The sequence below is a fragment of the Chrysemys picta genome, chromosome 12 (assembly GCF_011386835.1).
Source record: "Chrysemys picta bellii isolate R12L10 chromosome 12, ASM1138683v2, whole genome shotgun sequence".
Classification (NCBI taxonomy): domain Eukaryota; kingdom Metazoa; phylum Chordata; order Testudines; family Emydidae; genus Chrysemys; species Chrysemys picta.
The window spans coordinates 5,215,299-5,237,339 of record NC_088802.1 but is presented as its reverse complement, the minus strand read 5'-3'; the positions used below and the strand labels follow the sequence as shown (position 1 = coordinate 5,237,339).

The 22,041-nt window shown below is 48.0% G+C and overlaps 1 protein-coding gene across 1 annotated transcript in view; it reads right to left on the bottom strand.

The window, feature by feature from the left end:
• Positions 1-202: 202 nt before the first annotated feature.
• LOC101949999 (zinc finger protein RFP-like) overlaps positions 203-22,041 on the bottom strand; it is a 30,120-nt gene continuing 8,281 nt past the window's right edge. Inside the window, exons 3-7 of the mRNA XM_024112904.3 lie at positions 18,899-19,129; positions 16,097-16,119; positions 4,992-5,107; positions 4,074-4,106; positions 203-1,737 (exon numbers count right to left, since the gene is read on the bottom strand). Of these exons, the coding sequence (XP_023968672.1) occupies positions 1,226-1,737; positions 4,074-4,106; positions 4,992-5,107; positions 16,097-16,119; positions 18,899-19,129 (915 nt within the window). The 3' untranslated portion in view covers positions 203-1,225. The remainder of the gene's footprint in view (positions 1,738-4,073; positions 4,107-4,991; positions 5,108-16,096; positions 16,120-18,898; positions 19,130-22,041) is intronic.

Here is a 22,041-nt window from a genome sequence, read left to right as displayed (position 1 = left end):
TGGACAAGCCAGGAGCTGGAATGCCGAGAGGGGACGGTGCTTTGGCTTCCTGTTAACCAGTGTGGGGATATAAGAGCTCATTTTGTTACTGTTTTGGTGAATCTAATTATAGAATAAACCATTAGTTCTGGGGGTGTATCTGCCCTGTCCTGAATTGGGCATTCTCAGTGGTGATTCATACCAGGCAACAGTCACACCAGTAACAATTCTACTGTCAGCAAATTTAATAATATGAACATACACCATCCAAATATGCATTTATCCACATTTTAGAAAGACCACTTTGGGAGGAAAGTCAGATACAATAAATAGCTGACAGCAAAATCAGGGAGATTTCTAAAAGGTTGCAGCAAGCCCTTACAAAATGGAGTAAGCGTTTTAAAATGGGGTTTGAATTACAATATGGCAAACAGTGAACAGAAGTTACACTGTAGGCAAGTGTAATAAATGGTGAACAGAAGTTACAATACTGAAACAGTGCAAGTCTTAGGCTACATCTACACTACAGGGGGGGTCAATTTAAGATACGCAAATTCAGCTACGTGAATAGCGTAGCTGAATTCGACGTATCGCAGCCGACTTACCCTGCTGTGAGGACGGCGGCAAAATCGACCTCTGCGGCTTCCTGTCGATGGTGCTTACTCCCACCTCCGCTGGTGGAGTAAGAGCGTCGATTCGGGGATTGGGACGCGATAAATCGATCCCCGAGAGGTCGATTTCTACCCGCCGATTCAGGCGGGTAGTGTAGACCTAGCCTTAGTGATTTAAGCAGGAATTGGATTGATAGTGAAATTTACAAAGGCAGCTGACTGAACAGCTATGGCTCTTAACAAGCATCTTAACTGTTAATTAGCCAGTTATTGGGGTAACCGGTTTTATGAATGAACATTGTTTCATTAATAAAACTTTACTTTTGAAGTTACATTAATAAAGTGAACAATTAAAAACAATTTCATTCATCAGTTCTACACTCCCCCCAGTTGAGGGGTCTCTCCCTGGCCCTTGGCTGGGTCCCTCCCACAGGGGCTCCCTCCTTCCTTGATGGGACCCCCCCCATTGCACACAGAGTTGGCCTCTTAGGAGCACAGAGACCCAGCCTAGAGCGCCTCACACAGACCTCCACAGCCATAGAGCTACGGGTAGAGCGTCACCCCCCCTTCAGCCCTGTCTGTGTGGAGGGAGACTGGCTGAGTCCTCCAGGTCATAGAGATCAGGAGGGCGGGGGCTAGAGGAGCCGCACACTAACAACAACACAGAAGAGCGGGCGGATTCTCTCCCCGGCGAAAGAGGCCGGCGGGAAAGTGAAGATCGGGTCCCCGCAATCAGCATCGAAAAACGCCACCTGCCCCCGTTCATAGTCCAGATAAACCCGGATCCTGCGGGGTGCCCGGCTCAGGGAGAAGGTGATGCCGTGCTCAGGGGATGTGAGAGCCCAGTACCGATCTCCATCGCACTCCAAAGCCCAGATCCCCTGCTCAGGGTTAAAGCTGATCCATCCCTTCCTGCTCACAGACTCTCTGGCCACCCCCACAGCAAAGAGTCTCCACTCCTCCACCTCCACCTCCCAGTAATGTCGGCCCGAGGTGAATCCCTCACAGCCCAGCACACAGGGCTCAGTGTCAAATCTCTCAGGGTTATTGGGCAGAGCCTGCCGTGTGTCTCCCCATCTCACACTTCTCCGATCCGCAGACAGGATGAGTTCGGGATGGGCCGTGTCTGGATCCAGAGTCACGTGTGCTGCAGAGAGAGAATCAGAGCGTGAGGGGCAGAGCTCAGCCCTGGGGCAGGGTCTGATCGTGTCAGTGACAGAACCTGCCCCAACTGGGGAGTGACTCAGAGAATCTCCTGCCTCCAGGATTTACCCAGCTCTGCATGGGGAGCAGCGCTGAGATCTCAGCCATGGGCAGGGGGGATTCACACCCCTGACAGAGCCAGTTCAGGGACAGAGTGAAGGGATCAGCTCCGCTGAGCCAGGCCCCCAGACCCAGCGTCTGATTCTCAGTTATTCCATCCTTGTGCTTGGGGGAAAGACAAGTGGGGTTAGAGGGAGGTGGGTTTAAGGCACCTGTGTCCTTCCTTTAGTCTCCCTGGCCCCTAGTTACAGGGGCCTCAGGGCTGCAAAGCAGACAGCAGCCAGAGTGTGATGCCTCCTGTCTATGCCCCCAGCAGAGCCGTCCCTTGGGTAGGGTGAATTGGGGAGACTGCTCTGGGCCCCACACTTTGAGAGACCATGCAGGCCGGTGTGATTGGCCAGTGCCATTGGTCCCGGAAGAGGAATCCGTCACTTCTGCCCCGGACCCCGCACCCCCCTATGGACGGCTGTGGCCCCCTGCATGCCCCAAACCCACTCCTACAGTAATGGCTGGGAGCAGTTGCTGTGGAGCCCCTGTGCCAACTTCACACGGAGTGGGGGGGGGGGCTCTCCTGCACAGGAGCTATTTTCTGGGGTCTGTTTCCAGGCACATTAAAGCCCCTTTGCTCTGACAGAGCAGCACAAAAGGGCCTGACAATCAGGCCCTGGAATCTTTCCCCACCTGCACCCACCTCTCCCCACAGATGTGATTAGAGATCCTGGCACCATAGGAGGCTCCCAGCAAATTACAGGGAATCCAAAGTCCCCCTGTCCAATGATGCGACTCTGCACAGCCCGTCTCCTTGCAGAGCCCCCCCTCCTAACGATCAGCCAGCTGAGCACTAGAAAACCTGCTTTTACAGAGATATCACTGGTGCTGCATGACTCTGTGTAGCTGTGGTGTGGGTGAGGACACCGCACACTTACTGAACGGCTGCTCGGCTTGTGCTGGTCTATCGGGGATTTTCCAAACTCCACACTGCTGACCCCAAGGCTATGCAATGGCTAATACAGTATTGCCGACTTCAAGAGATCAAATCTTATGAGATTGGCCCAAAAATCATAACCTTTTAAAAAAGGATTCTGTTATCATTTTTAGGTCAGTCTCTTGATGTTTGAACGCCCCTGACCCCTTCCCAGGGTGTGCGCATGTGACAATCAGTGTTGCCCACTCTCCCACATGTCCTGGAGAAGGTGATTTCGGCTCCTGTTGCAGGAGCTCTCACCCCCCATCTGCCCGTCTCCTGCCCAGCAATTAATCCTGTTCCCCAGCCCACATCAGTTCTGTCCCCATCCAACCCCCTGCAATTCAGTCCCCCAGCCCCCATCATCACCCCCCATCAGTTCAGCACCCCTACCCCACTGCCCTCAGTTCACCCTCCCAGCACTCACCCTATCTGCTCAGAACCCACCAGCAATACAGCCCCCCCCTCACTTCAGGCCCCCTGCAGCCCCCAGGCCATAATGAAGCCCTTCCAGCCCCACCTCTGCTCCTCCTGGGGTTCTTCACCCTCCCTAGGCCTGGGGGCTACAGTGGGGTCTCCTCTCCCACTTCCCAGGGGAGCAGCCGCACTGGGGTGACTGACAGCAGAAGCCGCAGCTGTGCCCAGGGCAGCTGACAGGATTTCTAAGTAAAATTAAGCCTCACTGATAGAACTCTCAAATGTTGGGATTTTTTTTCAGCCGCAGCTCAAAACAAAATCCTGATACTTGAGAGTTCTATCACGAGATCATGAGTGAGGCTTAATTCTACTCAGAAATTGCATCTCTCACGATCAATTCAGAAATGTCTATTTTTGTATGTTGAATTCTCCCATTCTTCATTGTACCACTTGTGCATTTGCTAATAATAATAATAATATTGCCAGGGGTTGTGATGTATGTGCATAAAGAGTTCTGCAAATGAGGTGAGATGTTCCTCTCTGATTTTCCAAAAGACTCACTTTTAAACTCTTAGATCTCTACACAAATACACTGCTCGCCCCCTCTCCTGCAGCCCAGCCCATCTGGTTAATCAAACCACTAGTTAAAAATTCTAAATTATAACAGAGAAAATAATCTACTTTTCTGGTTTTAGGAAAGATCTGTGTAGCCACCAGTAATATAGTGCTCAGCTCCTGTCAAATGCAAAATTGAAACAAAACCTGAACTATGGTGCTGCCAATGAGCAACCATAATTCATATGAAAGTTTTCACTCCCCCTTTGATCCCAGAAATTTACCTTTGTCCAACCGCTGGCTAGACGAGAGTGAGTCTAGAGGAAGAAACGGGTGAAAGACAAAATGGTGAAAGGGTGAAAAAGATGAAATGTCATGTTTATGAATATATTCACATTGTTAATGTTCTAACACAAAAACAAAATGAAAAGAAAACAAACTTTATTAAGTTACAGTAAAGGAGGCTAAGTGTAATTCAGACCAACACAAACCATTACACACCTCACTAAAAAATAACCACGAACATTAAAAACTAAGGACATGACCTAAGGTTACATGACAGATCCAGAGATGTTTTACCAGCAATTAAACACCTGTGGCTGGCCCATGACAGCTGACTTGGGCTCGCAGGGCTCGGGCACTGGGGCTGTTTAATTGCGGTGTAGATGCTCGGGCTTGGGCAGAGGCCTGGGCTCTGGGACCCATTGACAGGAGCGGGTCGCAGAGACCAGGCTCCAGCCGAGCCCAAACCTCGTGAGCCGGAGTCAGCAGACACGGGCCAGCCACAGGTGTTTAATTGCTGTGTAGAGAAATCCTCTGAAACAAACACCTAATTCACAGACAGACCAATACACAGAAACTTTTTCACTCATTAGCATTCAATCAACTTTAAATCTGCCCCTGTACCGCTAGTACTCAGTAAAACTGGCTCATCCTTCCTGACAGACAGCTAATACAGCAGGAAGCTCAAGCTAAGTTTAACATTCATAGCTGTTAAGAAAGGAAAACCCACAGCGAGTCCAAATTTAGGACTCTAACCCAGTGTGTATGTGCTGTATTGAGAGCTGAGTAAGGAATTCATAGGTTCCAAATTATTAGTTGACTATCTCCATCCACTATCATTGTCCCTAAGAGATTTCTCCAGCTCTGTCAATTATTAGTGTAACATATGTGAGAAAATCCCCCAGGGGACTGTTTATTACCTTTGAATTTCTTCATTCTGGTCTCCAGAGCTGCATTTCTTTGAGAAGATTCCCAGATTCTCCATTTCAGTTCAGAAGAAAAGGCCACTGGGTTCTGAAACTTCTTCCTCTCACATCTGAAGAACAACCCAGTGTTACTCGCTGTGGAGCTCGTTCATGTTTGTGTTTTACTAACATGTATTTTATTCTAGTGATTGGTTGTAGCTCAGCAGACCCTGGAGGATTAAATTCTCAGTTGCCCCAGGAATAGGTCCAATCCCAGCTTTGACACTACAAGCTTCCCCCTCATTTTGGTGAGACCGATATTGGAAAACTGCATCCAGTTCTGGTGGCCCCAGAAATAGTGGAGATGGTGCAGAGAAGACCCACAAAAATGATTTGAGGGCTGGTAATCACTTGCACCGAGAGAACCCTGGCACTTGAGTGTGGGATATAAATACCTTCATGGGGAGAACAGACTTGGTACTAAAGGGCTCCTCAGTTTAGCAAACAAAGGCACAACAAGGACCAATTGCTGGAAGTTGAAGCCAGAGAAATTCAAATGGGGAAATCAGACAGACATTTTCAAGAGTGTGGGTGGATTAACCACTGGAAGAAACTGCCAAGGGAAGTGGTGGATTCTCCATCTCTTGACAGGGGAACCAGAACAGGGGGCCATGGCCCCATCACTTTTAAAAGTGGGAGAGCTCTGCTCTCTGCCTTTGTACCTGCCTTAAAGGCAAGTGATGGGGAGAGGGGGCGGAGAGGAGTGAGCAGGGGGTGGGATCTCGGGGGAAGAGGCAGAGCAGGGGTGGGGTCATGGTTTGGGCACTGGTGGCGCCCCCCCCCCCACTTCTAGGGAGCTTCAGGTGTTACTGTCTATTGATGTCTTCACATCTAGACTGAATGGCTTCTGAAAGATGCTTTAGTCAACAGACGTCAGGATTTAGTCTAAGGGTATGTCTACACTATGAGAGTAGTTCGATTTTACTTAAATCGAATTAGTGGAACTGATATTACAAAGTCGAATGTGTGTATCCACACTAAGAACAGTAATTCGACTTTGTGAGTCCACACTAACGGGGCAAGCGTCGACACTGGAAGCGGTGCACTGTGGGCAGCTATCCCACAGTTCCCGCAGTCCCCGCTGCCCATTGGAATTCTGGGTCGAGCCCCCAATGCCTGCTGGGGAAAAAAATGTGTCGAGGGTGGTTTTGGGTAACTGTCATCATCCAACCGTCACTCCCGCCCTCCCACCCTGAAAGTGCCGGCGGGCAATCAGTTTGCGCACTTTTCTGGTGAGTGACAGCGCGGACGCCACAGCACTGTGAGCATGGAGCCTGCTGCGACCATCGCTGCAGTTATGGCCATTGTCAACACCTCGCACCTTATCATCCACCTTTTTCAGAGGCAGATGCTGAGAAATCGGGCGAGCAGTCTACGGCAGCGCGATGAGGACATTAAGTCTGAAAGTGGCACAGACCTGTCAGAAAGCACGGGACCCTGCGCCGTGGACATCATGGTGACAATGGGTCATGTTGGTGCTGTGGAACGACGATTCTGGGCCCAGGAAACAAGCACGGACTGGTGGGACCGCATAGTGCTGCAGGTCTGGGATGAATCACAGTGGCTGAGAAACTTTCGCATGCGTAAGAGAACTTTCCTTGAACTTTGTGAGTTGCTGTCCCCTGCCCTGAAGCGCAAGGACACCTGGATGTGAGCAGCCCTGACTGTCCAGAAGCGAGTGGCCATAGCCCTCTGGAAGCTTGCAATGCCAGACAGCTACCGGTCAGTCGCGAACCACTTTGGCGTGGGCAAATCTACCGTGGGGGTTGCTGTAATGCAAGTAGCCAACGCAATCGTTGAGCTACTGCTCTCAAAGGTAGTGACCCTGGGAAACGTGCAGGTCATCATAGATGGCTTCGCCACGATGGGATTCCCAAACTGCGGTGGGGCTATAGATGGAACTCACATCCCTATACTGGGACCAGAGCACCAGGCCAGCCAGTATATTAACAGAAAGGGCTACTTTTCAATGGTGCTGCAACGTCGGATGGCCGGGCAAGGTTCATGAGGCTCGTGTTTTCAGGAACTCTGGTCTGTTTAGATGGCTGCAGGAAGGTATTTACTTCCCGGACCACAAAATAACTGTTGGGGATGTGGAGATGCCTATATTGATCCTCGGGGACCCAGCCTACCCCCTAATGCCCTGGCTCATGAAGCCCTATACAGGCACCCTGGACAGTGAAAAAGAACTCTTCAACTACCAGCTGAGCAAGTGCAGAATGGTGGTGGAGTGTGCTTTTGGACGTCTCAAGGGGAGATGGAGAAGCTTACTGACTCGCTCTGATCTCAGCGAAACCAATATCCCCATTGTTATTGCAGCTTGCTGTGTGCTCCACAATCTCTGTGAGAGCAAGGGGGAGATGTTTATGGCAGGGTGGGAGGTTGAGGCACATCGCCTGGCTGCTGATTATGCCCAGCAGACAGCCGTACGATTAGAAGAGCCCAGCGGGACGCGCTGTGCATCCGGGAGGCTTTGAAAGCTAGCTTCCACAGTGAGCAGGGTAACCTGTGACTATTAAGTTTGTTTAAAGAGAAGCTGAACCTGCCCCCGTTTCTTTACCCAGTTAATGTTGACTATCCTCTCCAGTTACATACCTCCTTCACCCCATTGCCCCCCTTCCAACACACCTTTAAAAATAAAATAAATGGAACTTTGTTCATTAACACCGTTTTCTTTATTAAGGGTTTTGTGGTAAAGGGTTGAAACTGGGACGCAGACTGTGGTGGGGAGCGGATGTAGTGATGGAAAGGACGCTTCTAAACTCGAGGAATGACAGGCTCCTGCTCCTACAGCGGTCCACGGTGGTGGACTGGTTGTTTCAATGGAGCCTGCCACCCCTCCTTTTCAGGACTCTGTGTGGGGGGGCTATGTGACTTTGTGGCGGGGGAGGACGGTTACAGATCCCCTGCTGCGTGGCTCTGTCATCCAGGCTAAGGACCGCTGCATAAGAGCTGCAACTGCCCTCCCCCGCCACAAACTCACATAGCCCCCCCCACACACAGAACATGAAAACCACCTCCCAGACTGACCAGGGTGCCTAGTGACTGCAATGTGTGTGTGACCTGCTGCTGAACCTGCCCCCGTGTCTGTACCCTGGTAAAGGTGACTGTCCTCTCCAATTACCAACCCCCTACCCCCCTTCAAACACACTCTCCTCTAAAAGAACCTGACGGAAACAGTAATTAACAGAAACGTATTTTTTATTAACAACTACACAGTTAGGGGATGACACCTGGACGGGGGCTTGGGTGAGGTGCTTTTGGAGTGAAGGAAAGGACTTATCAAAACTTTGGGAATGAGAGCCGTCTGGTACTTGAGCAGTCTGCAGGGGTGGAGTGACTGTTTTCACGGCCCCTGCCGCCCCTCCTTCTTGGGACTTTGGGTGAGGGGGGGATGGGACTTTGTGGCGGGGGAGGGCGGTTAGAGAGAGACTGCAGCGGGGCTCTGTCCTCCTGCCTCCGGTCCTGCAGACTACATCTACAAGGCACCGGAGCGTGTCCGTTTGCTCCCTCATTAGTCCAAGCAGCGTTTGAGTCGCCTGCTGGTCTTCCTGCCACCACCTGTCCTCCCGTTCGCTGTGTGATCGCTGGTATTGCGACATGTTCTCCCTCCACTGGGTCCGTTGTGCCGCCTCGGCTCAGGAGCAGCCCATAAGTTCGGAGAACATCTCGTCCCGTGTCCTTCTCTTTCGGCGCCTAATCTGCACCAGCCTCTGGGAGGGGGATGCCGGGGTAGGTCGGGAGACAGTTGCAGCTGTGGGATGGGAAAAAGGGAGTGAATTCCTCACAAAGATACATTTTTGTGAACAATGAATATAGTCTTTCTCTGTGAACAAGACCATGCACAGCACCTATCACATGCGCACTCAGGACAAGGTCGAATTTTCGGCCTTCCCATTCAGTGCCTGGGGTCTTGGAGTACAGATCACACAAGCGGGGCAGGACAGCAGAATTCGGGTAGCAGGCAGACATGGTAAGCTGTAGACTTTTGGCTGCTGAAAGCTTAATTTATAGCAGTGCCCTCCTTTCACGTTCAAAGCAATGCCCCTAGCGTTGGCCAGTTCCTGCTGCCGGCAATCCGGCCAGCATGAACTCTGCCCCTGTCCCAGCCCCCTCGCGGCTGTCCCTGGGAAAGATCCCGTATGCTGCCCCTGTCCCGCCTCCACCACGTGGCTGTAAACCGCCGGTTACAGTTCTGTAAAGGAACAGGCAATCAGTCCCAATACTAACATTCCCCTAATTTAAAGCAGGTCACCATGAGTGATATCACTCTGATGAGGATTTCGGACACAGAGAAAGACCGCATGCTGCGTGAATGCCAGCAAAAACCAGGGCCGTATGCGGCCATGCTGTGCGAGGCAATGATCCCGGAGTACTTGCTGCTAGCCTGGTGCAGAAAAGTTTCCTACCATGGAGGACGCAATAAGGCCGCTCTCCCCAGGAACCTAATGCAAAGGCTTTCAAATTACCTCCAGGACAGCTTCGTAGAGATGTCCCAGGAGGATTTCTGCGCTATTCTTGGACACATTGACACAATTTTCCAGTAGCTGCACTGGCAAGGACTAAAAAGGAGAGCGCCTAGGGCAAAGTAATCATGCAAAACCGGACATTTTGCGATACTTTCCAGTAGTTGCACTGGCAAGGACTAAAAAGTAAAGCGCCTAGGGCAAAGTAATCATGAAAAACCCATTGTTAATATTCCATTCCTGTTCTGTTCAAAATAAATGTTTACATGTTTAAAACACTTACCGACTGATCCTTCCCCTGATTCAGGGTCAGGGTTAACGCCTTGGGAGGGTTGGTAAGGGATCTCCGTGAGGGTGATGAAGAGATCCTGGCTGTCGGGGAAATCAGCGTTGTATGTGCTGTCGACTGCCTCATCCTCCTCATCTCCTTCCTCATCTTCCCCGTCCGCGAACATCTTCGAGGAAGCGGCCGTCGACAATACCCCATCGTCAGAGTCCCCGGTCAGTGGCGGGGTAGTGGTGGCGGGCGCACCTAGGATGGAATGCAGTGCCTCGTAGAAACGGCATGTCTGGGGCTGGGATCCAGAGTGTCCGTTTGCCGCTTTGGTCTTTTGGTAGCCTAGTCTCAGGTCCTTGATTTTCATGCGGCACTGCGTTGCATCCCGGCTGTATCCTCTCTCCGTCATGGCTTTGGAGATCTTCTCGTAGATCTTCGCATTCCGTTTTTTTGATCGCAGCTCCGAAAGCACGGACTCATCGCCCCACACAGCGATCAGATCCAAGACTTCCCGATCAGTCCATGCTGGGGCCCTCTTTCTATTCTGAGATTGCATGGTCACCTCTGCTGGAGAGCTCTGCAACGTTGCCAGTGCTGCTGAGCTCGCCACGATGTCCAAACAGGAAATGAGATTCAAACTGCCCAGACAGGAAAAGGAATTCAAATTTTCCCGGGGCTTTTCCTGTGTGGCTGATCAGAGCATCCGAGCTCGGACTGCTGTCCAGAGCGTCAACGGAGTGGTGCACTGTGGGATAGCTCCCGGAGTTATTACCGTCAAATTCCATCCACACCTACCCTAATTTGACATGGCCATGTCGAATTTAGTGCTACTCCCCTCATTGGGGAGGAGTACAGAAATCGATTTAAAGAGACCTCTATGTCGAACTAAATAGCTTCGTTGTGTGGACGGGTGCAGGGTTAATTCGATTTAATGCTGCTAAATTCGACATAACCTCCTAGTGTAGGTCAGGCCTTAGGGTATGTCTACACTATGAAATTAAATCAATTTTTATAGAAGTTGATTTTTAGAAATTGATTTTATACAGTCGATTGTGTATGCCCCCACTAAGCGCATTAAGTCAGCTGAGTGCGGCCTCACTACCGTGGCTAGCATCGACTTACGGATCGGTGCACTGACGGTAGTTATGCTACAGTTCCTGCAGTCTCCCATTGGAATTCTGGGTTAAGATCCCAATGTCTGATGGGAGGGATAGCTCAGTGGTTTGAGCATTGGCCCCTTAAACCCAAGGTTGTCAGTTCAATCCTCGAGAGGACCATACAGGGATCTAGGGCAAAAAAAATTGGTCCTGCTAGTGAAGGCAGGGAACTGGACTTGATGACCTTTCAAGGTCCCTTCCAGTTCTATGAGATAGGTATATCTCCATATATTATGGGGCAAAAACATTGTTGCAGGTGGTTTTGGGTACATGTCATCAGTCGCCCCTCCCTCCATGAAAGCAACAGCTGTCAATCATTTCATGCCTTTTTTCCTGGGTTACCCATGCAGACACCATAATAGAGCCCACTCAGCTCACCGTCACGCACTTTAAAAGCTCGCTGGTGCTGTTTGCTGACGAGGTCAGACCGCAGCGCAACCAACATTCCCATTGTTATTGCTGCTTGCTGTGTGCTCCATAATATCTGTGAGAGTAAGGGGGAGACATTTATGGTGGGGTGGGAGGTTGAGGCAAATCGCTTGGCATCCAATTTTGAGCAGCCAGACACCAGGGCGATTAGAAGAGCACAGCAAGGCGCGCTGCGCATCAGAGAGGCTTTGAAAACCAGTTTCATGACTGGCCAGGCTACCGTGTGACAGTTGTGTGTGTTTCTCCTTGATGCAAACCTGCCCCCTTTGTTGATTTTAATTCCCTGTAAGCCAACCACCCTCCCCTTTTCGAAATAAAGTAACTATTGTTTTGAAACCTGCATTCTTTCTTTATTAATAAAAAAAGAAGAGAGATAATGGACAAGGTAGCCCGGGTGAGGTCGGGGAGGAGGTAAGGACACAGCCACATTGCTTATTGTAGACACACTAAAAATCAAACTGTTTGAATGATAGCCTTCTGTTGCTTGGGCCATCCTCTGGAGTGGAGTGGCTGGGTGCCCGGAGCCTCCCCCCCGCGTTCTTGGGCATCTGGGTGAGGAGGCTATGTAACATGGGGAGGACAGTGGATGCAGCGGAGGTCTGTGCTCTTGCTGGCTTTCCTGCAGCTCCAACAGACACTTCATCATGTTCATTTGCTCCCCCATTAGCCTCAGCATCGCATCCTGTCTCCGCTCTTTGCGCTCACTTAATTCTTTCCTGGCCTCTGCTACTGAATACCTCCATGCATTAAGCTGTGCCCTATCAGTGCGGGTGGACTGCATGAGCTCGGAAAACATGTCATTGCGAGTGCGTTTTTTTTGCCTTCTAATCTGGGATAACCTCAGGGCCAGAGATGATAGGGGGAGCATAGAAACATTCTACGCTCTACAATTTTGGAGGGACTGCATGGTCACCTGTGCTGCTGAGTGCTGCTGAGTTCGCCACGCTGACCAAACAGGAAATTAAATTCAAAAGTTCCCGGGGATTTTCCTGTATACCTGGCTAGTGCATCAGAGTTCAAAGTGCTGTCCAGAGTGGTCACATTGGAGCACTCTGGGATAGCTCCCGGAAGCCAATACCATCGATTTGCATCCGCACTACCCCAAATTTGACCCAGCAAGGTCAATTTTAGCGCTACTCCCCTCTCCAGGGAGGAGTACAGAAGTCGATTTTAAGAGCCCTTTAAGCTGACGGAACGGGGTTGGCTGTGTGGATGCATTCATTTTAAAATTGCCCTAATGTGGCTAAATTCGACCTAACCCCATAGTGTAGACCAGGCCTAACACAAGTTATTGGGAAGAATACAGGAATAACTGGATGAAATGTAAAGACCTGTGATACATAGGCACTGACTCCATGGGTGCTCCGGGTCTGGAGCACCCATGGAAAAAAATAGTGGGTCTCAGTACCCACCGGCAGCCCCACAGATGAGCTCTTCCCCTCCCCCCACCAGTGCCTCCTGCCGTTAGCCAGCCCTGCCGTTCAGCTCCTTCCCCTGCCTCCCACCCACTGGGGATCAGCTGTTCAGCAGCAGGCAGGAGGTGCTGGAGGGGAGGAGGTGGAGCAAGGGTGGGAGGAGGCTGGGCAGGACAGGAAGAGGCAGGGCAGGGCCTCGGGGGAAGGGGTGGAGTGAGGGCAGGACCCGAGGCCGAGTGGGGGTCGAACACCCCTGGGGGAATGAGAAAGTCGGAGTCTGTGCTGTGATATACAGGAGGTCAAATGCGATGATATTATGGTCCTTTCTGGCCTTCAACTTTATGAATCTATGAAACCCAGTAATACCATGTGGCAATGAGTTCCACGGGTTAATAATGAATTTTGTAAAAAAAAAAAAAAAAGGTATTTCCTTTTCTCAGCTTTACACTAGTTGCCTTTCAGTTGCACTGAGCATCCCCTTGTTCTTGTATTGTGAGTGTGGGTAAGCAGGATCCCCTGACTTATATCCTATACACCAGGGATTGGCAATCTTTCAGAAGTGATGTGCCGAGTCTTCATTTATTCACTCTAATTTAAGGTTTCATGTGCCAGTAATACATGTTAACGTTTTTAGAAGGTCTCTTTCCGTAAGTCTATAATATCTAACTAAACTATTGTTGTATGTAAAGTAAATAAAGTTTTTAAAATGTTTAAGAAGCTTCATTTAAAATTAAATTAAAATGCAGAGCCCCCCGGACCGGTGGCCAGGACCCAGGCAGTGTGAGTGCCACTGAAATATCAGCTCACGTGCCGCCTTTGGCACATGTGCCATAGGTTGCCTATCCCTGCTGTACACAATTTAAGGGAGATAATTAGTGACAATCCTTGTGGTGATGTAGATACCCATTGTACCAGGACCTGGCGTGAGACCCACTAACCAATTTCAAAGATAATTTATGTTCTTATTTAGTTCTTTGGATACATACAATGGTCAGTCCACTAGCACAGGGGTTCTCAGCTTACAAAGGCCAGTGTGTGTCCACTCCACACTGAGGGACGGCAAACTACTGAATGAACCTGCACTGCCCAAGGGAGCCTTGAGCAGTGTGAGTCGGTGCAGTTCTGGGGGGCAGAGCTGGAGCTGGGGGGAACTGGCTGGTGCCTTTCTATTGCTGGTTCATCAATGGCTGGGAGATGAGTCATGTAACACAGTTGGGCGTGTCCCTGCCCATCGGTGTCTGTATCAGCGCAGGGCCTGTCAGGCTTGTAGCTTGACATCAGCATCACAGTGCGAGAGGCAGCCCAGGTTGGGGATTTGGAGGGCTCAGCAGTCCCACAGTCCAGGTTGCACCCCAGGAACCCGTCACACTAATGTAAATCTCCCTTGTTGTAAATTAAACCGATTACTTCTTGTTCTACTGTCAGTGGACTTGAAAGACAACTGATCACCGCTCTCTGTAGAACAGCCTCAGACATAGTTGAAGACTGTTATCAGGCCCTCCCTCAGTTTTCTCTTCTCTACACTAGACATACCCATTTATTTCAACCTTTCCTCATAGCTCACCCATTCTAAACCTCTGATAATTTTTGTTGTTCTCCTCTGAACTGTCTTCAATTTGTCCACATCTTTCTTAAAGTGAGATGTCCAAAACTGGACACAGGATTCCAGCTGAGGCCTCACCGTGGCAAGAAGGGTGGAACAACGTCCTCCTGTGTCTTACATATGACACTCCTGTTAATACATCTGTGGTGGGGTGTTCACCCCACATCAGCCCCTGAAAAGAGTGAAGGAAGCTGAGAAAGAGGAGATTAGGGAGACAGGCCACACGTGATCGGTTTAGGCCAGAGAAGCAACCCCTGACTGGAAGATGAAGCTCAGCTGAGCAGGTGGGGGCTGGGCTAGTATAAAGCCAGGAAGCTGGCAACAGAAATGGCTGCAGTGAGAAAGTCTGCAGCCCCCCCTCTGTGCATTAGAGAGGGAAGGAGGGATCCCAGGGAGAGAATAACATGCTAGGAGCTGGGCCCTGAGGGAAGGGTGTACTTAGAATTATAGGGTTCGAAGGGACTGCCAGGGTCATCTAGTCTAACCTCTATAAGAGAGAAGGGTGGAGAAGAGAACCTATGGGAGGTGAGTAGGAAGCAGCCCAGGGAGAGAGCAGACCTTGCCTGCATGTGGTAGGGTCCCTGGGCTGGGACCTGGAGCAGTGGGTGGGCTCGAGCTCCCCTACCAGCCACTGATGGAGCGGCATTGCCTGGGCAGTGGGACCAGAGAGACTCTATACCCCAGAAGGGGAAACCATTTAGTGACCTGGCTGGAGATCTGAGTCGTGAAGAGGAAGCTGCAGCTCCTGCAGCTCCTGGAGTGAGAGACGAGGCTGCAGAGTGAGAGAGAGCACAACGCGGGGAGAGACAGCAAGGGGAGGGGTTGGCCCTGGAAGAGAGCTAATCCCCCGAACAGCCAGGAGGAGGCACCACCTGCGGTGAATACAACAACCTGTGACAACATCCCACAATGACATTTGCCTTTTTCACAAGAGCATCACACTGACTCATTCAATGTGCAATCCATTTTAACCCCCAGATGTTTTTCTGCAGTACAGCTGCCTAGCCAGTTATTCCCCATTTCCTAGTTGTACATTTGATTTTTCCCTCCAACGTGCAGCACTTTGTCCTTATTGAATGTCCCCTTACATTGATTTTAATCCTTCCTCCCTCTGCCCTTTGTCTCTTGTGTCTCTTTAGACTGTAAACTCCTTGGGGCAGGGACTGTCTCTTTCTGTGTGTCTGTGCAGCACCCAACATGTTGGGATCTGATTTTGTCTTGAACCTCTAGGCACTGCCATAATAGTATTGATAATAGCACATTCTAAACTCCCTAGAGCAGGGAATGTCTCTTCCATCATATCTCTTGCCATGCCCAGCACACTGATAGAGCTCACTGCATAATAAGAAACAATTAACAAACAGCTCATTGAATAGTCATTGGATGGCCCTGACTTTCCAGCCCTACCAACCTAGGTGGAATTTGGAGTCTATGACCTAGAAATGAGAGACCCATTCTCCATCCCCAATCTTCTGAGGTCTCCATTCCACCAGCTACACTATAAATAACACCCCTGTCTGTAGGTAAATCACTCTTTTCTCAGGCTGCTCTATTCTGGAGTCCAGCCAAAACAATAACAGCCCCAAGATTAGATTTAATGGAGGGAACCAACTCCATGCTCTGCATTGCTGGACCATGCTGAGCCACATGTCATATTCAAAATCCCTTTCCTGCATTGGGAAGTGAAAGAGAGAGTGAGAAGGAGCCACATACCTGTTTAAGGTGCCTTTGATGTCCTAGAGGAGAAAGATAAAAGGAAATTCAGTCCCATTTATCATACTAAGGATCCTTCCTGCTCTGGAGGGGACTCACTTTGTCTTCACAGTTTGAGGTTCAAAGTGAAATTATTTGTTATTTATTAACACAAACAAAAACTTTGAACGTGTTGCCTTTGCTTCTTTGGAAAAGTGCTGAAGGTTCAGGATCTGGGCCCAGGAAGTTTATACGTGGAGATACACTCTCTCTTTGTGTAACAACATTTGAATAACCACCTGACACATGGAATCAGAGGGCTCAGTCTTATGATGTGTTGAACAAAGACCTCCCGAACATTCACAGGTTTGGGGAAGATCCCCTCCTGCAGACAGGGATGCCCCTATGCTGTACTGCCCCCATGCTGTAAACTTTCTCCCCACTCTCCCACAAACATTTTGAAGGCCTGTCATGTGGACTTCTTGACACCCACAGGAAGTTGGGGCTGGGTGAGAACAATGGGTTTGGGGTACAGAGTAACAGAGGGCCAATCACTATCCTAAGCCTCAGCTTCAATGCAGGAACCCTGAGGAGTGAAGAATGCTGCCCACAGCAGATATTGTTTGCAACAGAGAATTTGACCCTAGATATCAGCCCAGAAGTCCAGTATGATTTGTTTTATTTCTCACCTTTTTTTTTCTTTTTTTGCTACTTAGAGGCATTTTTTGAAAATTAAAGTCATTAGAAGGCTTTTGAAATTCTAATCACTACTTACACTTTCAGGGTACCATAAGTAATGAACTTCCCTAACCAACTTCAGTTCTGGCAGACAAAATCACCACAGCCTCAGAGATCATGTAACAATTTAAGGCCAATATTTTTCTTTTTTGTGGTGTGTAGGAAAAATGGCAAAATCAGACTTTAAATGGAAACTCAGCTTCAATCTTAGCTATTTCCATAATTAATGACAGGTTCCATTTTTCATCTTTTGGAGTTATGGTTTGGGACACAGGAAATGTTGGACTGGATCAGACTTTAGGTCCATCTGGTCAGTATTCTGTCTCCAAAGGTGCACAGTGCCAGATGCTTCAGAGGAAGGTGTAAAATGATCTGCCTCCCACATTCTCATCCTTCTCTCTGCATATTCTTGTTATCCATTGTGACAGTGTACCCCATAAGGCTTTAATGGGGGGGGGTGCTTATAAATGTATGTATGACGTAACTGGAATATGTTTTGTGCTGCCTCCGTAACATATCTCCGTAAAGGTTATGGTCTACTATATCTATTCATCCTATTTGTACATATATATCATTTTCTATTGAGGTTAAGAATATGGGCTGTATGCTTGCTTGGTTTCTAAGTAAGCTTTGGGAGGCATTTGGTCAGCTTCTTTAGGAAGGAATTCGCCAGGTTAAGTACCTGATCAGGAAACACTTGGGGAACAATTCATCTTGGAATGCTCCAATCCACATAAGAAGTCTTCCTGGAGACATGCAAGATACCATGTGGACAATGGCTTCGGCCTGTAAAGACTGAGTCATGCAGGGACATGTGACTTGCCCAGGTGACTCCAGAACTCCATCTTGGAGCTGGACTTTGCATAGGAGGGAGGAGGGAGGGTCTCCACCCACAAGAGAGTCTATTTAAACCCGTGGGAGACCCCTCCATTTTGTCTTGAGCTGGCTAAGGAAGGAGCCTCTCCACCCCCCCAGGATACTTGAAGGGAACTGGAACAAATGACAGTAACTACAGGGGGTGTGAGTGATTGCTGGACCCAGGCTAAAAGGAGATTGGCCTGTAAAAGGGAGCATTCTGGAACTGGTGAGGAACTTATCTGTATTTAGTTTGATTAGATATAGATTTGCGCATTTTATTTTATTTTATTTTGCTTGGTGACTTACTTTGTTCTGCCTGTTACTACTTGGAACCACTTAAATCCTACTGTCTGTATTTAATAAAATCACTTTTTATTTAGTAATTTACTCAGAGTATGTATTAATACCTGGGGGAGCAAACAACTGTGCATATCTCTCTATCAGTGTTATAGAGGGCGAACAATTTATGAGTTTGCCCTGCATAAACTTTATGCAGGGTAAAACGGATTTATCTGGGTTTAGACCCCATTGGGAGTTGGGCATCTGAGTGCTAAAGACAAGCACACCTCTGTGAGCTGTTTTCAGGTAAACTTGCAGCTTTGGGACGAGTGATTCAGACCCTGGATCTGTGTCTGGAGCCAGACGGGAGTGGCTGGCTCAGCAAGACAGGGTGCTGGAGTCCTGAGCTGGCAGGGAAAACAGAAGCAGGGGTAGTCTTTGCACATTGGGTGGTAGCTCCCAAGGGGGTTTCTGTGATCCAACCCGTCACATCCATATAAATATCCGATCACTTTTTGAGTTTTGCTAAATGCTTGGTCTCAACAATATCCATTGGCAATGAGTTCCACGGTCTAATTATGTGATGTGTGAAAAAGTGTTCATTGGATCAGTTTTGAATTTCTCACCTTCTAATTTTATTGAATTTCCCTTTGTTCTTGCATTATGAGACAGGGAGAACAGAGTTTGGAGTTGGCCATTTTTGGAGGAGTCTTCTCCCACTACAATTCAAAAGAAGAATTTTGTTTCATTTAGGGCTCGATCCAATGCCCACTGTACTCAGGAAGTATATTTTCATTGACTTTAATGGACCTTTTATCAAGCCCTTAAGGAAAAAGAATGTAGCAATATTGTATGTTCTGACCATTCACTCCTACACTCCAAAAGTGAAGAGTGAGGAGACTTTCTTTAACTGTGAAAGGTTCTGGGGTGTTTCTAACACTGTCTCACCTGCAGGAATTCACTCACTGGCTGCTGGCACTTCTGCTCCATCTCACTGATCAGGGAACTGAAAAAAGATATTTCCTCAGATAACTTGGCAACATATTCATCCCTCCTCTTTTCAATTTTCTTATTCAGCTCTTCCAACTGAGCCAGCAGGAATTGCTCTTGTTCCTCCAGAAACTGGCACAGTTGCTGAAATTCAGACACAATCTTCTGCTTCTCAGTTTCTAGCTGTTTCTGAAATGATGAGATACGAACAGGAAAAGCACAGGTCAAGGCCAGGAATACAGAGTGTCATTGGACATTTTATTAAGCCTCATGTTTGCACATGACAGCATGTCATTGCAGCCCCACAGAATTTAACTTCTGACATTTTAAGGAGAACATACTCTATGCTATGTAGACAGAAGATTTTCCAATTAGGATGACCAGACTGTCCCGATAAATAGGGACTGTCCCGATTTTGAGGAGTCTGTCCCATGTCCCGACCGAAGTACGGTCGGGACGCCATTTGTTTCGGGCTTTTTTTTTTAAACACTCACCCGTCTGGGTCTTCGGCGGCAATTCGGCGGCGGGTGCTTCTGTGTTTGGCGCCAAGACTTATTACCCGCCGCCGAAGACCATCAGTGACTCAAGGACCCTCTGCCAAATTGCCATCGAAGACCCATACAGGTGAGTATAACAATTAAAAAGGCGCCCCTTCTGCAGCAGTCCTGAGATTTTCAACTTCGCATCTGGTCACCCTATTTTCCAATAGATATTCAAGATTCCTAATTGGTGTTTAGAATGTTTCTTGCATGATTTGGATAATCTGTGATCAGTGGCTTTTAGTAAACCAGATCCTTCTAATAACAGGAAGCACAGCAGGTGTGGGATTCAGAACGGGACTGACAAGGATTATTTTAGTAGAGGAAACAGTAGAACCCAAACTAAGAAGCACTAGACTTGACCTGGGGAACACATGCTGTCCACAAAATACATAGAGACATAAAGGGCCTTTAGAAAAAAAAAGGTACTAAAATTTGAACTCCATCATTTGCTCTCATGAGTTCTGAAAACAGTTTTGGATACATAAAATTTGGCACACCATAAATCTTGGATTTGAAGCCACACAGGGACCTTCAGCACAAATTGGGTTGCTGGGAAGACTCCTTTTTGCACATGCAAATCTGAGTTTGCAGGTTGCTTAGGAATGAGTGCATGTGAACTGGACAGAAGTCCACCAATCCATGTGTCGTCAGATGTCACCAGTGTGGTGTTCTGCTCTATCCAATGTTGATAACAGTCGGCTGAGTGTGTGTGTTCCCTCTGTGTGCTGCCGCAGCTCTGCGCAGATAGCTAGCACAGCAGACCCCAAGAGAAACCCCAGGGCACCCGGCCAGGTTTATTCCCAAACTAAACACAGTCTCTAGCTCCTCGGATCAGATGTCTCCAATTCTGCTAGTACATATGTGCTCCCTGACAATGGACCGGCTCAGTCAGGGGTGGGATTTACCACTGCCCCCTAGACCAGACAAGACAACCCCTCAGGGGTGCATTCTTATACACAGGTACAAACAAGTTACACCTCTCTCCTGATGTATTGAGGTACAACCCCTCTACGTAGTAAGGTGCCGCCTATCACCTTGTACATGTTGGTTCAATCAAAACAACCCCATCTATCATATTATCCTTTTGCCCCGTCTTTAGGATTGGTCAGCATGTTCCTTGCTATCTGTGTGGAATGTGCTAGTACCGGAGTGTTCTGGTACCATCCTGGCATATGTTTATATCTCTAGTGTCCAGTACCTTTTAGGTATGTGTGTTTTTGCAACATCAGTCCTCTCCTTGCGAGACTCTGAGCAGGGCCTGCCTCTTGCTCACAGCTTAACTTTGCTTTATGTTAACAAAGTCTTGACCATTACAGGGCCTCTGATACAAGGGTTTATGTTTCAGAGCCTCATCTAACTACACCATGCCGTTTCTGGAGCACTCGCTGGCCCCAGATACCCTAGGAGGAAGGAAATTAGACTGAATTTAGAACCCAGAGCTTCTTCAGGGCAATGTCTAGCAGTGATACCATTAAGGGCCTGTTCCAAAGCTCACTGAACTGACCCGGAGTCTTTCCAATGACTTCATTGTGCTTTGTTTTAGGCATTAGGTGAGCCTCCTCCTCTGGGGCAGCAGATTCCTAGAGCAGCTGCACTGATTGTCCAGCTGTGGTTATCTCTGCTGAAAGTACAGCTTGCGGGGTGGGGAAATTTGCAAAAATAATTGTAATTTCAAAGTTCTTTCCATTTCTCAGTTTTCAAAATGGAACTTCTTTTGATTTGTTTGAAAAATATCTTGAAATAACTTTTGAAAATTTTCACATTTTGGTTTCTCCCTTTTCCCCAAATGGAACAGAATAATGTTCATTTACCCCCATTTTTTATTTTTAGTACTTCCTCGCTGTACCTTTTCAAAAGATCTCCCATTTTTGAAAAAGTGGCAAAAAGATAGGGTGACCATTCATCCCATTTTTCAGGACTTTTTCTTATACAGGTGCCTATTACCCCCCACCCCCGTCCCGCTTTTTCACAGTTGCTATCTGGTAACCCTACAAAAAGAAAAAGGAAAAACGAAGGGGAAAAAATCCTGGAAATTATTCCTTGTAGTGCACTCAGTAGAAAAAAGGACTAAAAAGAGAAAGAAAGCGATAAAAACCAAACATATGAAAGTTTGAAAATTTCTCAGCTTTTTAAAAGCAAAATGAAAATTTCAGTTTGAAATGACACAAAAATGTTTATTTCATTTTGAAATTTCCTGTCAAAAAATTGAAAAATTTGTTTCAAATGACTTTTTCCCATGAAAAAAGCTGTTTTCTACTAAACCCCATTTATCTGCAGGACGCTTTTTTTTGGTTGAAAATTTTCAACTAGCTTTAATTAAAAGTAGTTTCTACTTTAGTCTTTCAAGTAAACAAATTACACTCAAATTATCAGTGAAAATATTTGGATCATTAAAACTCTTTCTTTAATGCTGCATTTTCCTGCTTACTCTCAATTAAAGCAGAACAGTTTTTCTTTACAATGAGAATAAATCTGTAATCATCTTTCACGGATGAGAACGTGCTATTATTCCTCTTATGATACTCAGACTAAGCAGTGTATTGATAATGTCCCTTTGCA